General features: G+C 43.6%; 1 protein-coding gene across 2 annotated transcripts in view; it reads right to left on the reverse strand.

The window, feature by feature from the left end:
- Nucleotides 1-15,278, reverse strand: part of ANLN (anillin, actin binding protein) — a 279,002-nt gene that overhangs the window by 207,223 nt on the left and 56,501 nt on the right. For both annotated transcript variants that reach the window (XM_085607473.1, XM_085607472.1), the window contains exons 3-5: nt 13,043-13,336; nt 12,312-12,661; nt 3,798-4,071 (exon numbers count right to left, since the gene is read on the reverse strand). In XM_085607473.1, the coding sequence (XP_085463599.1) occupies nt 3,798-4,071; nt 12,312-12,661; nt 13,043-13,336 (918 nt within the window). The remainder of the gene's footprint in view (nt 1-3,797; nt 4,072-12,311; nt 12,662-13,042; nt 13,337-15,278) is intronic.

Here is a 15,278-nt window from a genome sequence, read left to right on the forward strand (position 1 = left end):
ATAAAGTGGCCATGTCTATGTAGGCAGAAGACACAGTAAGCAGAGGATGGTAGGGCTTGTTAGAGGTGCACATTTTCAGAATTTTCTTTGTGTTTGAAAGTGTGCCGAAAGACGTGAAGTGAAGGGACTATGAGGAATGACTGATTAGTGTGTGGAAGAGCGAAATAGTGTTTTGAGAGAGAGAGGGAGTAGTGTAAGTCTTTATTAGGGGGCAGTGGAGGTGAGAGATGGATCTGAACTTTATTTTAGTATTTATAGGAAGATAGCATGTCTTAGTAAATAATTTGGAGAGTAGAGATGGATTGAGGGCATGATGCGAGGGGGTAGTGGAATTGTGATATCTATAGGGTTAGTGGGCGTGTGAGGTATAGATGATAGAGGTATTTTGGTTTTATTGTAATTTCTAGTTGATTGCTGACATTGTGTGGTGTGTAGTGTATTTGTGTTTTGGAATTATGTGGTATACAGATTAGATCGTTTTTAGAGATGTACTGAATATTTTAGAAGTAATTTTGAGAGGGTCAGATAGTTTATGTATGAATTGGCGAGTGAACACTAGAGAGAGTAGTAGAGAAAGTATGTGACCGAGAAAGAAGGGGAGAGAAGTTAGTAGATAGATGGATAACTAGGTATTGTTTGTGTAATTAGAATATACTGAAAGAAAAGGAGGGTATGTGCGTTAGAGCTTTATTATTCTTAAAAAGCTTTTGTAATGAAAAATGTATTGTAAGAACCTTCACTACAAGCCCAGCAGAAGACAAACTAAGATGCTGACATTTTAAAAGCGGCGAAATGGTTTGAAAAAAAGCAAAACTCTGCCACAGCCATTACTAAGGTGTGCCCTGTAATCGAGTCCAAGGAAGGTATGTTCTCAAGTACTAAAGCACTTAGTGCCACATTATCAAAGGACCCCAAAAACTAGCCCTTTACTCTTTTAAAGGTACACACCGAGACAGCGATCTACTCAGCAACACTGCTCATCTCATGTAAGCGTCACACCCACACAGAATTTTGTAATTGAAGAATACATGCCCGGTGTGAAATTAACACAGAATGCGTGCCTTACAAGGAAACACTCCTATAGTGGCACTACTTTCATGCTTTTAGCCATGCGTACCAAGACCTTGCAGGGGTACGCAAAAACACAAAATGCCATTCCCTAAAACAAAAGCAGACTGGAGGAGCTATTCTGAAAGGCACATTAATACTCAACACCTGAGACAGACAGACAGACAGACAGACAGACAGACAGACACACACACACACACACACACACACACACACACACACGCACGCACACGCAGACACACGCAGACACACGCGCGCGCAGACACACACACGCAGACACACACAGACACACACACGCAGACACACACACGCAGACACACACACGCAGACACAGTGTTCGTTCCATAAATCTCAAGACACTATGTATGCCTATATATGAACTACCTCTCACTAATCTACACTGTCCACAGATCAGCTCCACTTAAACACAACAGTTGACCTTCTGTTGATTAATTTTACTGTCAAATACATAAACTTAGATGCCAGCACGCTAGCTACATTTCCTGAAAATACACATATAATAGCACATCAATCGACGTGTGTTGTCAATGAAGGCCTCACACCTTGTGAAGATTATCAGGATCACGCACACCGACAATGGTTATTCTTCCTCTGAAATTTACACCAACTGTATTAAAAGAGAATGCGTCCCTGTTCCACCATGTGACACAAGCAGAAGAGCATTGATTTTGAAATGCAAGTACAACAAGAAGGCACCGCCTGCAGTAGGAGAACCCCATCAAGGAAAATAGTGCTAACAGTCTAAATAACACATACCATGTAAAACTCGAAGTAAAGAGGCCAGTCGCCATGGGAGGTGACAAATTAAGGAGGCGGTACTAAAGAGGCACTAACAAGCCTATTGACGAATGAGAAGCCAGCTTTTAGGACAGACAATGACAAGCCAATAGCAAATATGGGGAGGAGAGTGGGCGGGGCTTCTATTGGCTACTCCACCACAACAAGTCTCACAGAGCAGTGCATGCGCACTGGCTCAGGCTCGATCTAAAAAGGAGCACATCCTAATTTCTATGCTTTGAGAAGATGCTGAATGAAGGACATCACACGAAGTGTGCAACTCTCCAACTCTTCTGTATAAAATATCGGTCACAAGAAAAGCAGCCCTTCACCAGACCACGCTCAGGCTACACTATATAAAGGGTTCATAAGGAGAAAACTGAAAAAATGAAGTGCCATAATAAAAATAAAAATGATCTGCCATGGAGTGCTTCACTGGAAAGTTTTTAAAAAGTTAAATAAAATATATGAATTTTAACACCATGCCATGTGCCTTAGGATTCAAGCATGCTTGACAGAGGTTTTGAGATCTTGAGGAGAGCGAGTACCCGGTCAGGTCTCCAACCCAGCAGTAATTAACAAGCATTGACAAAGCAAACAGGTCTGGCCCATGAGAGCAATTGGCTTTAGCAAGGATTTGTAGCCAAGATGTTCAGCAGCACTATGGCCAGCGCTAATACCCTAGCCACCCCTCCACTTTTAGCCGTGCTCTCTGCATTCCCATTCGCCTGACCCCCTGCCCCGTGTCCTCTCCTACCGTCCTCTTCCTCCGTCCGTCCACATTTCCTTATCTCTCATTCCACTGCCCCATTTGTTGGGTTACAGAGTGCGACACATTGCTCTTTTCAATTTCTTGGTGCTTTGATAATGCGTTTAAAAAAGAACGCCATTTTAATGCATATACAAAATAAACACTCTTACAGCATATTAACTTATGAGGCTAGATGAGACTTGTTCATCAAATGCAAAAACCACCAAAGAAAAGTAGATTAAAATCCTATATTTGCTTTTTAAACTACATGTATCATCACAATTTCTAATTGAAGAGCAAAATAGGCTACATAATTTGTATAATCATAAAAAAGTACACTGGGTAAGACAAGGCTATTAATTATTTTAGATTGCTTAAAATATTTCTCATATTTCTTGTAAAGCTTTATACGTAAGAATGAGAACATAAGCCCTGAATAATCTACTAAGCAGAAAATCAATGCAGGAGTGTGGGGGGGGGGGGGGGGTGTAATTTCACAGTTCTTAAACCTCATAACGTCATTGAGGTACACCAATAATAAAAAAATAATTTTACAAGACTAATAAAATATCAGCTGCACTGTAGCAAAATCTTACATGTGATGCCAAGGAAAAGGTAGGAAACCACATCACATTGTTCACGCCAAAATTAATTCTGTAAAAAATGTACAGAAACAATTAGTCAGTGGGTGAATTATCCAAAAGCAGTTTATTAGGTGTTGTCAAAATTTCACTCAGCGGAACTCTGCGGTGTTTCATAAAGTCTCATGAGTGGAAACGTACAGGTCGCCCTGCAATTTAGCACCGGTAGGCTGTACCGCGCTGCAAAATCAGCATTAACCGCACTATGCAATGCACTAGAGCGTGCAGCTATCGGAGTTGATTTTGCTGCCACGAAAACAGAAAATCTATTCAAGAAGCAGCTTGCATTTCTGGTGTCCCATGGCAGAAATAAATCGGTCACCCAATGAATGACGGAATTTGGACGGAACTTCCTGTTACAGAAGTAACGCGAAGTTGCCAAATTCCGCAAGTGGAATGAAGTTCATAAACTTGATTTTCCAAGCCAAGTTTTGGTACACGTGAAAACTTTTTGGGGCGAGAAGAGGAAATCTAGTAGGAAAGGGCTGCAATTTCTCTAAAGGACATATTAAATTTTGATGCACACATTTGGATTTTACCTGGAGTCGTAGTTTTGTTCTGCTGAGCAATGGTTCTTTTCAGGACATCATCCCTGGGAGTACTTTGTTGTGTTAAAGTGGATTTCACCATGGGTTTAGATTTCTCAACTGGACTGCCGTGTTTTAAATTAAACTGCTTGATGGCTTGAGGTTTTAGTTCTTCACCCTTTTTAGGGCTAGATGTTCTCTCACTAGCCACTGCAACCAGCTGCGTTTTGGGTAGCTGGATTTCTTCGTGTGTTGGCCTGGCCGACTGATCTAAATGAACTGCACCCTAGAAGAGGAGAAAGGAACACAGCTAAAAATGGAAAGCATTAACAGTGACAGCACAGTTAAAACAATATTTTCAGGATTCTTAACACAGATTCTCTTTATTTATAGTAACAGCACCATTATGAAGGTTTGAAATTTATACTAAAACAGATATGAAAATGTTTTATTGCCCACCACACTAGCAATGCTTTTCTAGTACGATCTCAAAGAAAAACCGGTGAAGCAGTTATTAAAACAACAAGCCCATTATGAAGGCTTTAATGCCATGGTCACAAATAATCAAGAACTTCTGAAAACTGTTGCAAAGGTTGCTTCAATACAACCATCAGTTTACAAGGAAGACACCTGATTTCTACAAGGGGGTTATAGGAAGAGGTGGATGCTAAGATTGTGCATATGCACTCACAGAAAGCCATCTAAACAGGTCAAGTCAGAGCCTTACACTAGAAAATGCCAAGTAAATTATTAGAGTAGCTATGAAAAATGAAAAGTTTGCAGCATCCGTACTAAAGGTGAAGGCTTAAGAAGTAACTCTAGTCCAGTCTCCTTTAATGATTTGTCGATGATCTAAAATTGATATGACTGGAGCATCTTCTACACCATAGGTTCTTCATCCAAAATTTCAAGCACAAGAGTTCTCCCACCCAGGCTCAACACTTCCCATTTTGAACACACTCAGAAGCAGACATAATCCCGGTGCCTTTCCTCTCCAGCAATACCAAAAGTCAAATGGTTATCTAGACAGTGTAGGTGGCAGGTGGGTTTCATGAAGGAAGAGGTATACTAGATATCCTAGAGGTAATATTTCAAGTATTTATGCAGTACCAAAACAATAATAAAGACAACACCACATTTCGCAGAAATTCCCAAACCAATTCAGAAACAAAGAGCAAACGTTAATAAATAAAATTACACCAAAGAGTGTGTGCGCGTGTGTGTGTTGGATACAAACCCAGGTTCAACCTGGACTGAAGGTTTACCTTCAGACGCTCCGAAATGGAAGTCAAAAATCGCTCCACATCGTCGGCTAGCCTCTGGAGGAGGTGAAGCCGCCGACTTTTGGTGGGAAAATTGAGCAATAGAAATTTGAATTTGTGCCCAGAGAAGAACCCTCATTTGCCGGATACTTTTGGCACTCTTGCTCGGTGAAGATTTCTACCTTTGGAATGAGTCCCTTTTTTTGCAGCTTGGATTCTTCCAGCGTGGACAGGCTGCAGTAAGATGGCTCCCCAAGGCTGGCTACTATCCCTGAATGGTCACGCTGAATGGAAAAGCTCAGAGCAGCAGCAACCTGAATCTTTGGCCAAGCGGCAACACAACTTTGTTGGATCACCTTGGCAGGTTGGTCCCAGCCCTTCTGAGTTCTTTGGAGCCAAAACATTTCTAAGTCCCAAATTTCAAGAAAAGCTAGGATGATTACAATCTGACAACACCATGCAAGGGTCCAGGACCTTGGGAAAAGCCCTCAGTGGGGTGGAGGGGGTGGGGGTGGGGGTGGAGGGGTGCCAGCCGCAAGGTACAGGAGAGGTCAAAGGCTGTTGGTCAGATGCAGCAAAGGACTCTTGCAGCGTGTTGTGTCCCTGTAGCTTTAACAGGAGGTCAGCGTTAGAACCCTTGGAGTCCAGTTCCGTGTCCCTAATAGAGGAAGAGTAGGTCCCATCTTCTATGCTCATTTCAGGCCAGGTCACAGTAGGTTCCGTCCTGTTCTGTACTTCCACAGGTCCAGAAAGTGTACTGAGGTTGGTATTATGGGTGCCACATTTATGCCTGGTACCAGCTTGTGGATGGGAGTGACTCCTAGTGCCTCCCTAAGCAGGTCCAGCTAGTACTATATAAAACTCTCAAATAAATAATGGGGTAAACGTTTCCCATGGTAACCCCTACCCACTTTTGCAGCACTTGCTATGTGCTCTACTACAAACAACTCCACAGAGCCCATTCTGCATAAATCCGAGATGGTGAAACTTCTCACCTTGTGCATAGCTGGTGTGGCTAGGTAAATTAGCAACCCCTCCTCTGTGGTCACTCTAAACCAGTTCTGGGGGCAGCTCAACTCAAACTGGATCAGTGCCAGTCTGACTAGGGGAACAAAGAAGAGCCCTCCCCAGGTATCATCTAACATTTGCCTGTGACAGGGTCAGCCTCTTTGAAGTAATCAAGTCTGTGTGCACAGCCCAAATGGTCATCCTGACCGAGGAACAGAACACCTCCTTACACCCAAGGTCTTTAAAGGGGGCTATTCAGCTCCTGGGTGACAGTTTGGAGCTCATGCAAATAGGCCTCCAAAGGCTTTAGTCAGAGAAAAGGTAACTTTCTAAAAAAAAACCTGATTTCCAAAATATTTTTTTGCAGATTTAAATTCAACAATGAAAATGACTAATAATAAATATTTCAAAAAGCCCAATAATGAAATCTGTAGCAGGTTCCTATCCACAAATAGCTTTATTAAATTTAAAATTCTATCCCAGAGCGTTTCTAAGAAACAGCCAATTCTTCTACAGTGAAAATAGCTTTTGGGACCTTTTTACGCTGAGGACATGTTTAACAATAAACCTGTACATGTCCTATATGTAAATACCATGCACCTTGCCTTACAGGTAGTAAGGCCTACTTGGGGGTAAATTATTGATATTTAAAAGGAAAGTTACGTTACACTAGCCAGGCATCTCTAGTTTTTGGTTCAGCCTTTCTTCAAGGACACCCTGACAGACTGAATTTAAATGAGGAAGACAGAATATCCGATCCCAAGTACACCTGCATTGATGATCCCCAAAGGTGGTGCCTCCTCGCACTTTAAATGTGGGTCCAAGATCTCCATAACAGTGACTTGGACTGGTGTTAACAAATACCGATATACCCTGTTGACTAAGGTAATAGTGTTTTCCAGCATGAATAGCTGCTTAATTCATTCCTGCTGCTTGTAGAACATTGAAACAAAAAAACTGTTTCATGGCACATTGCATGTTAACTGTCAACGTGATACGTCATATTGGTTAGACAAACAGAAAGTGCATAAAGTTTTCCAACCTTGCAGGCAGACGCAATCGATACAAACAGCACAATTTTTAGGCGAACAACTTAGACTAGGTAACTATGTATCATCTTGAATGGAAAGGCATTAAGAAACGTAAAGGTTGAAATTTTACTGAAGAACAATAAACAGAGGGAGGAAAAAGTACAACACACCTTTCAAATGTCATCACTACTGGTGTTTCAAACAGTGAAGGTTGGTCAGGAAGACACAAACGTAGACAGATCTGCTAGGTAGCCTGTACCTATCAAGAAGCACTGTTGTTCAAAGGACAAAGCAACCCGCAAGATGTTGAACAGGGGAGATGTAAAGGGATGAATCCATTTTGACTCGCACTATTGCACAAACCGGTTCTAGTGGCCTGTATGGATAGATTTGGTGGCAGACTTCCCGGCTACCAAGATGGCATCTACAACCCCAAGAAGGCACAAGGATTCTAGCCAGGCAAAATCAATCTCCACGCATTCAGCAGCAGCAGTGTCTGGGGCAGAGGACCTAACCTTCTCGATGAGGCAGCAAGTATGCTTCAATCAGGAGGGGGAGAGAAGGCCCACTGCTCTGTGACAACAGATTAGCATACAAGATTCTCCTTTCCCACTCCAGTGCGATCACAATCAACAGTCCCATTGACCAACTGAACCCCAGAGACCAATATTTATGAAAACGTAGGGCTGAAAACAGACGGCACTTCCTGTCCAGGCAGTGGTGAAAAGATTGATGAATGGAAACCACAGTCTGAAGATTGCCTCCGTCACTTCTTGATGTAGCACCCACTCATTGTCTGCTTGCGAGAGATGACTGAGGGCTTCCACTCACACATTGAGAGAGCTGCGAGATGGGCCACTAGAGGGTAAGCCTTCCCGTTGGAATTTCCTCCCAGCACAGGATCCACGATCCCATATGTCCCATTTAATGGATGATGAAGTGTTGTCCAACAGAATCTGGAGGTTCTCCCTGACAGAGCGGATAAAGGCCTTTGGGGCACCGACAATGTTTTTTTTCCACCCAAACACTGCTGGCGGGCTAACGTCAGGTTTGCTCCTGTGGATCATAAATGTGATAGGAACTGCCCATGGAATGGATTCGGTCCAGCGTACTTGGTCCTGTACCATTTAGGAATCAATACATAAGGGTATTACTCCAAAACTGGAACTGCCCCACAATTAGAACTAGTCAAGCGAGCACAGAACTGAAGAGACATTTGAAATGCCATTGACTTTCCAGGTTCCATAATTAATGGTTACTTTTTTTGCAGCAAAATCAGAAATTTTGCAGGGGCTCCTGTAAAGTGTGCACTACTGTAATCAATTTATGAGCTAGTTATCGCTCTGGCCATCCCGGTCTATATCTGCATATCCTTAAGTGGCCTTAAATTCAGCTGCTCCGCTGTGGCCATCAGTGCATCATAAAAGTGCTTTCACCTTTCTGAAAATTGGTGTATGTGCTCCAGTCACCGCTCCGCCAACCTGGCCCTGGCCACTACCCCACGGGCCTGCAAGACCATGGCTGGAGAAAGATCTTTCTCCTACCTCGCCACAAAGACCTGGAACTCTCTTCCTCTACATCTCAGGCAATCACCCTCACTGCCTCCATTCAGAAAGGATATCAAGACCTGGCTTTAGCGACTGAACTGCAGAACACTCCACCCCCGCGCACCGAGACCCTAACGGGTGATTAATCATGCACTATAAAGAACACTGATTGATTCACGTGGAAGGAGCAATACTTTGAATCTAGGTAATGTTTAGAGAGGATGACAACTCAGATTTTCCAGCTTCAGTGCAAGCCAAAGACTCTCCTGAAAGACGTCAAACTGCCCATTTACTTGTTAGAAGTCTGAGCTAGAATTAGAAGTCAGGGGGTGGGGAGGGGGGGTGTTATGTATCATCGACATGCATCTCTACTCCCTTTTCTCTGGACCAATAGCCCTGCAAATTATAAACAGGAGCTTTGAAAATGTGTCTGTGAGAGGCCAGCGTTTAACGGTTTAATGGAATGATGGCGCTGCTGCAATGAAGTTTCTTTCCAACAGGAGTCTAGGAACACTTTTTTTCTTTTGAGATGCCGATACAAAGGAATACCCACGATAAAATGCTGTGAACAGGCAGTGCAAAGGCCATAAGCGGGGGCGGTGTTGCCCTTAAGCCTTTACATTATTAAAATGCGTTACTGGAGTAGGCTGGTGCAAGTGATCAAGCCCCCATACCTTTTGTCAAGCAAATTAATGAGTTTAACCAATTTTACTGTCTGTAGAAAGGAAAATAAAACTTACTTCAAGAATCGATTTTGCCACAGCCATGCTGGAAGGTGGAAATTCAACATAACTATCAGCATAATGTATTGTAGGTGCATAGAATAATTAGAGTCTAAACAGTGATAATAGCCATGTTATTTTTATATAGAAAAAAAACACATTGCACTTCTACTGTTTTACTTTAAATAATGTATGTTACTACTGCCCAACTCTTGGCACTCAATTTATCGACCCCTGAAGGATGAAAATCGGAGGTTGCTTGCTTTTGAACATTGGAGCTTCTGATCAACAGGTTTTTTTCATTGGGGGGGCATTTAACTCTGTCATCTTGCCAGCTAAAGAGGGTGTTATGGAGTTTAATTATGGCCTGTGGTGGTCTTTATCAGTCTACTATACACAATTAACTATTAATCTGATTAAATCAAAACGCTCTGTGAAGGAAACACGCACTGGGCAGCAGGATACAGAAAACAATGTGCCCAAGACTAAACGGTTTGATCGATAGGAGACCCAAGATCCAAAAGGCAGAGCTACTTTTTTCGAGGTTTAATTTTTCCACTATGAATAAACTACGAAGCCTTGCACTGAATTCCCCCAGCGGTTAGACCGAAGTGTTTTGGGTTCGAGTACATTTGTAACTTCCAATCATTGGGGGGAAAAAACAGAAGCGGAGGAACAGATTTGAAAAGTAATTGCCCTAGAGCACACAGTCTGGTACCACGGTGAAGCCGGGATTAAAAAAAACATTGTTCTAATGTATCTGAAAGTATGCAGCTTGCTCACAACTCCTTACCTTGGGTGGGGATGGTTTCGATAAGGAGGCCAAGTGACTGCCCTGCCATGGTAAATGGCTGTGGGTGCAAAGGTTATTAGCACAGCGTTTACTACCAGTATATTTCAGTAAAGTGGAAAAGCATTAGATAGTAAGTCCCAAAGTACCATGTCTAATGCATACCCATTGGATCGCATCTAGGATGAGAATGGGTTGTAGTATCTGCGTACCTGTGAAAGGTGGTTAATGGGGAGCATTCTAGAGTATGCCACTGTTTACACTGAGGTTTGTAGGATGACAAAGATATATCCATGCTAGAGTTGACTCTTGGAGACTAGTGATAGCGAGAGGTCAAGGTTAACACCAGGAGGCAATAAAGGACTGAAACTTGAACGTGGTAAAACACAAGTTATCACGCTTGATAAGTTTAATGCCTGGAGAAATGTGTATTTTTTTTTTTTTAAGTTGTCATCCTAATTTAGAGGAGAGCGATATGGAATCGAACCCTAAAAATGTGCTCACAGTCCTCCTCTATGCACCCTTTCTCCTCCTACCCCTCATCTAATCGCTGCCATCGGCAAGCAATGTGGACCTATGGCACATCCCTGAATGTACATTTTGGGCCCTGAGAAAATGGACGTGAGAACCCAGTTTTAGACCTACCAAAAGATTATGCAAATGCTTTCCTGAGGGCACTGAACAGAACAAAATGAGTGACAGTGGGCAGCCCTGTGACACGTTGGAGGGAGGGAATGATTCAGCCCGATATTTGGCCTGGGCTGTTCCATGAGGAAATACATTCTTGACCCACCAATTGAAGAATGGGACTAGATGCAAGTTGTCAGACATACAGCTTGCTAGGACTATTTTCGTGCCTAGTGGACTTCACAGTGTACCGTTTACAAAATTAGTTACCTTTTAGGAAGTACAACAAAACCTAAGTAGGAAAATAAAGACTACATAAACAAGCATTTCTATTTTCAATGAGCATTTTCATTTTGCGCTTCGTTAGAAAGGCATGAAACCGAGAGAAGTTACAAAACCCATTTTGTGTCAACAAACATTGGTGTCATACAGAGGGGAAACACTAATACTTTCACTATGTACACGTGCAGTGCACTATATATATTCCCCATAAAAATCTTTCATTGCATAGTCGATGCTGAACTCTGGGGCGCTTCAGTCCCGGAGCAAGGCACAGGGTGAATTTGTAGATTCCAACAAAAAGGAGCCCAGCTCCAGAGATTTTAAGCACAGCATCACGATATAGAGAAGGGACACTTAAAATGTAACTTGGCTGCAAATGGCACATACAATAGGCCCCATGACCGGAAATGCGATTCACCCAGTTAGTCCAATGCTAATTTAGTGGGTACAGTGGATATTCACAGGAAAAGAATCACAAGGGCTACATTACCGCAGACCTTAACCAGTACAAGTGATTTGCCACCGTTCATAAAGAATGGCAATTTATCAAACCATGATAAGCACGAATACCCAGCAAGGGCAGTAAAGAAAACGCAATGATAATAAACCGTGCACTACACAGATGGTAGTCAATGTGCGGTGTGTCTCGATTTGGACACGTGACACTAGAGACTGACGTTGGTCAATTAAAACGACTGTGCTTGCCCATCAAGCAACCAGGGCGGCAGGTTCCTCCGACTCGGAATGCTACCCAAAGGCTCTCTGAAATGCAATGAAAGGCAGGAACGCCACATGCTCTTCCGAACTAGCTCCTTTAATGGACATAAGTTCCAAGACGTGTTCCACCAGCCCGTCAACGGGAAAACACCTCCCTAGCTAACACACAGAAGCGTTTAATTCTTCACATCACTGCTTCAGACAGAACGAAAAACATGGTAGGATAGACTCAAGAGATCTGTTTACAATATTTTACATAAATGTATTGGCAGAAAAATAAAGTCAATTGGGGAGAAGAAAAGAAAGAGGTTTAACAATGTAAAGTGGAATTCCTGACTGAAAAACGTTTTGCAGGTTCAACTACAGGTCATGCGGAGTTCGCATGAATTTGTGCTTTGCAAAATACAAGTTTATGTAGGATCTTAGCAAAGTGGTAAGCTGCTCTGATGGTCACCATAGACATTACTCCGAGGTAAACATGTAAACACATTCGCAGGTCAGTGCGGTACAAGCGAAGAGGCATGCTGTCGTATTACCTACCGGTGTGCTCGCGAGGTCCGGTTTCTTCGCGCGCGCCTCGGCTTCCTGAGGAGCGGATGCAGCCTCGCGCCTCACACTGCCGCTATTGATGCCTGCAGATGCTGCACTTGCCGAGGACACTTTTGACAAACAAGCAGTACCAGACGGTGCTGGAGCATGGTTGGGATTTACATATGGATGAGTTAGATCATCTTCCCAGGAGCTGATGGTGGCCGCAAGGTTCGCCAAACGACCCCTTCTTCCCACTGGTGCACCGGATGGAACGGGCGCGGCCTCCGGCTGCTTTGGCGGGGAAGGAACCACTTCTTTGGGCTGGACGGGTGACACCTGACCGCTTTCAGGTGAACTGCCTAGATTTTTTTTTTTTTTTTAAACACAAAGTTACAGTTTAGAAGAGAAAAACTACTGCTGGTGAATATCGGTTAAACAAGTCTTACCACATTAGCATTACACATTTTTAGATGAACAAACCAAGTAAGAACGACTGTATAATGCACCAGGCCTCGGTGGAAACATGCGTGGCACTGCAGGTGTGCTCTTACTCAGACTTGCTGCCCTCGGCTCTGGGTACCAACAACACACCTAGCACAAAGTGTCCATCGATCCTTTTAAGTAATGATCGCACAAATGTACAAGGCACAAAAATATTTTGTGACACGCATTTTGTTCTGCTCATCTGGTCTACCAACCATACGTCACAGTGACACGCGAGGGGGGGGTCTCGAACTCACCACTGCCGTCCCAATAGCGCCGCTGTTTGGCCAGTTTCTGCATGCGCAGTTTCACAGAGGAAGCGCTCGGCGTTTCACAGTCCAAACTCTGCCCTTCAGTCCGGGGTGGAGGATGCGACTGAGCGGTGGGAGTCTTGTTGAAGGCTATGGCCTGTGGCTTCGATATCACCTCTGCTGTCACACGGGTGGCCGAAGGCGGACTGGATGGCAGGCGGTTTTCAGAGCTAGAAACGGGTGCCTCCTTGTTACCCGAACATCGCCTTTTTGATGGGGATGGCTTGGTAGAGGTTTTTACTGGAAAGAACAGAACCACAAAATTAGCAGACAGAAATGTAAAGCGGTTTAACTAGCAGACACCCTTCAGGCATCAACTTGATGGGGAAAAAGCATTACCTATCTAGTAAGAAAAAGTAACTTAATGTAAAAAGTAATCGACATCTCTTGTGAAATATTACATCAAACGTTATACCTTGTGTTAACTGTAATCGTGAGTTCTTTGGTCGGCACAGCAGTTTGATGGTCTTCAGATTGTTTGCATCACCTTTTTCCAGACAAACAACTAAACTAGTTCCATTAAACCAGCTTCTATAAGAATCCACTGGGTTAAATCTTCAGTTTATTTATTATTTATATGGCGCACAAATCATCCCCAGGGGATCTCTCAGTGCCCGGGAAGCAGGGATCTTAATGCAGAATTACTTCAATTAAAATAGCCAGGTTTTTAGGTGTTTCTTAAAGATAATCAAGGTGGGACATGCCCGCAGGTCTTCTGGCAACGCATTCCAATATTTGGGGGCCAGGTAGGAAAAGGCACGTTTGAAGGAGCTTTTGGCCAGTGGATCTAGGCTGCCGGGCCGGGGTGTACCATTCTAATTTCTTAGTTCGGTATCTAGGTCCCCGTCCGTAAAGTGCTTTGAAAACTAGGCATAAAAGTTTGAAAACTGCTCTTTTCCTTATAGGTAGCCAATGTAACTCTCTCAATAGCGGTAGAGATGGATTACGCGCTGGCTTGTTCAATGCTTGGCGTGCCGCCGTATTTTGAACCACTTGTAGCCTTGAGAGCAGGTCCTCCCTCATCCCCACCAGTAACGCGTTTCCGTAATCTAGTCTGCTGACTAGCAGTGCCTGTATCAGGACCCTTCTGGTGGACAGAGGAATCCAAGGGAAAATCTTTTTTAGCGTGCGCATCAGTCCAAAACACTTGCTGAGAGTCTTAACATGCTCCTCCATAGGTTATTATCCATTAGAATGCCCAGGTTTTTTGCCCATTTTTTTGGGGTGGGAGCTTCTCCAAGTTCCCCAGGCCACCACCCCTCTGTCCACAATTCCTCAGCTTTCCCAAACAATAAGATCTCAGTTTTGTTGGAATTAAGTTGCAGGAAGTTCCCTCATATCCATGTGGCTATTTTTAGCATGTAAAGCTTGAATCTCTCTGGTCACCGCGGGGTCCTTCTCTATGGGGACTTTCACCTGAGTATCGTCCGCATAAGAGATGGTTTGGAACCCACAGGATTTGATGACGGTGGCCAGAGAGAACACAGATATTGAACAGGGTGGGGCTTAGTATGGAGCCTTGCGGTACACCCTTTGTGCACAGTTGTAGTCCGGGATACAAGGGTGTCCAGTTGTACACATTGATATCTATCCGATAGAAAACTCTGCAGCCATTCTAATGCCATCCCTGTGAAACCAATCTCTCGCAGTTTATCTAACAGGATTCTGTGAGAGATGGTGTCAAAGGCTGCTGACAGATCTAAGAGGACTAGCATTGTAGGGGTCCCTTCGCCTAACAGTTGCCTGATTGTATCTGTTACCTCTGTTAAGGCAAACTCTGCTGTATCCAGCACGGAAGCCAGACCACGAGGGGTCCAAAAGATTATAATATTCCAGATAGTCAGAGAGTGGTCGGTTAACCAGGGTCTCCATTATTTTTGAGGAGCCGGGAAGAAGAGAAATGGGTCTATAGTTTTGTAAGTCAGCGCAATCTGCTGATGGTTTCTTGGGCAGAGGTTTAATAAATGCCTTCTTCCATTTCGATGGGGAGGAGGATACCAAAGACAGATTGCACATTTACCTAATTGGATTTACCAACTCCATTGCTAGGTCAGAAACGATGTGGGGGGGGAACCACATCAGACGGGGAGCCTGACTTAATGTTTCAACAGTGGTAGGACTTGCTCGATAATAATAGTTGCAAAAGTCTCCAGTCTCGGTAAGGGGGGGGGGGAAATTATCT

The sequence above is a fragment of the Triturus cristatus genome, chromosome 5_2 (assembly GCF_964204655.1).
Source record: "Triturus cristatus chromosome 5_2, aTriCri1.1, whole genome shotgun sequence".
Lineage (NCBI taxonomy): Eukaryota > Metazoa > Chordata > Amphibia > Caudata > Salamandridae > Triturus > Triturus cristatus.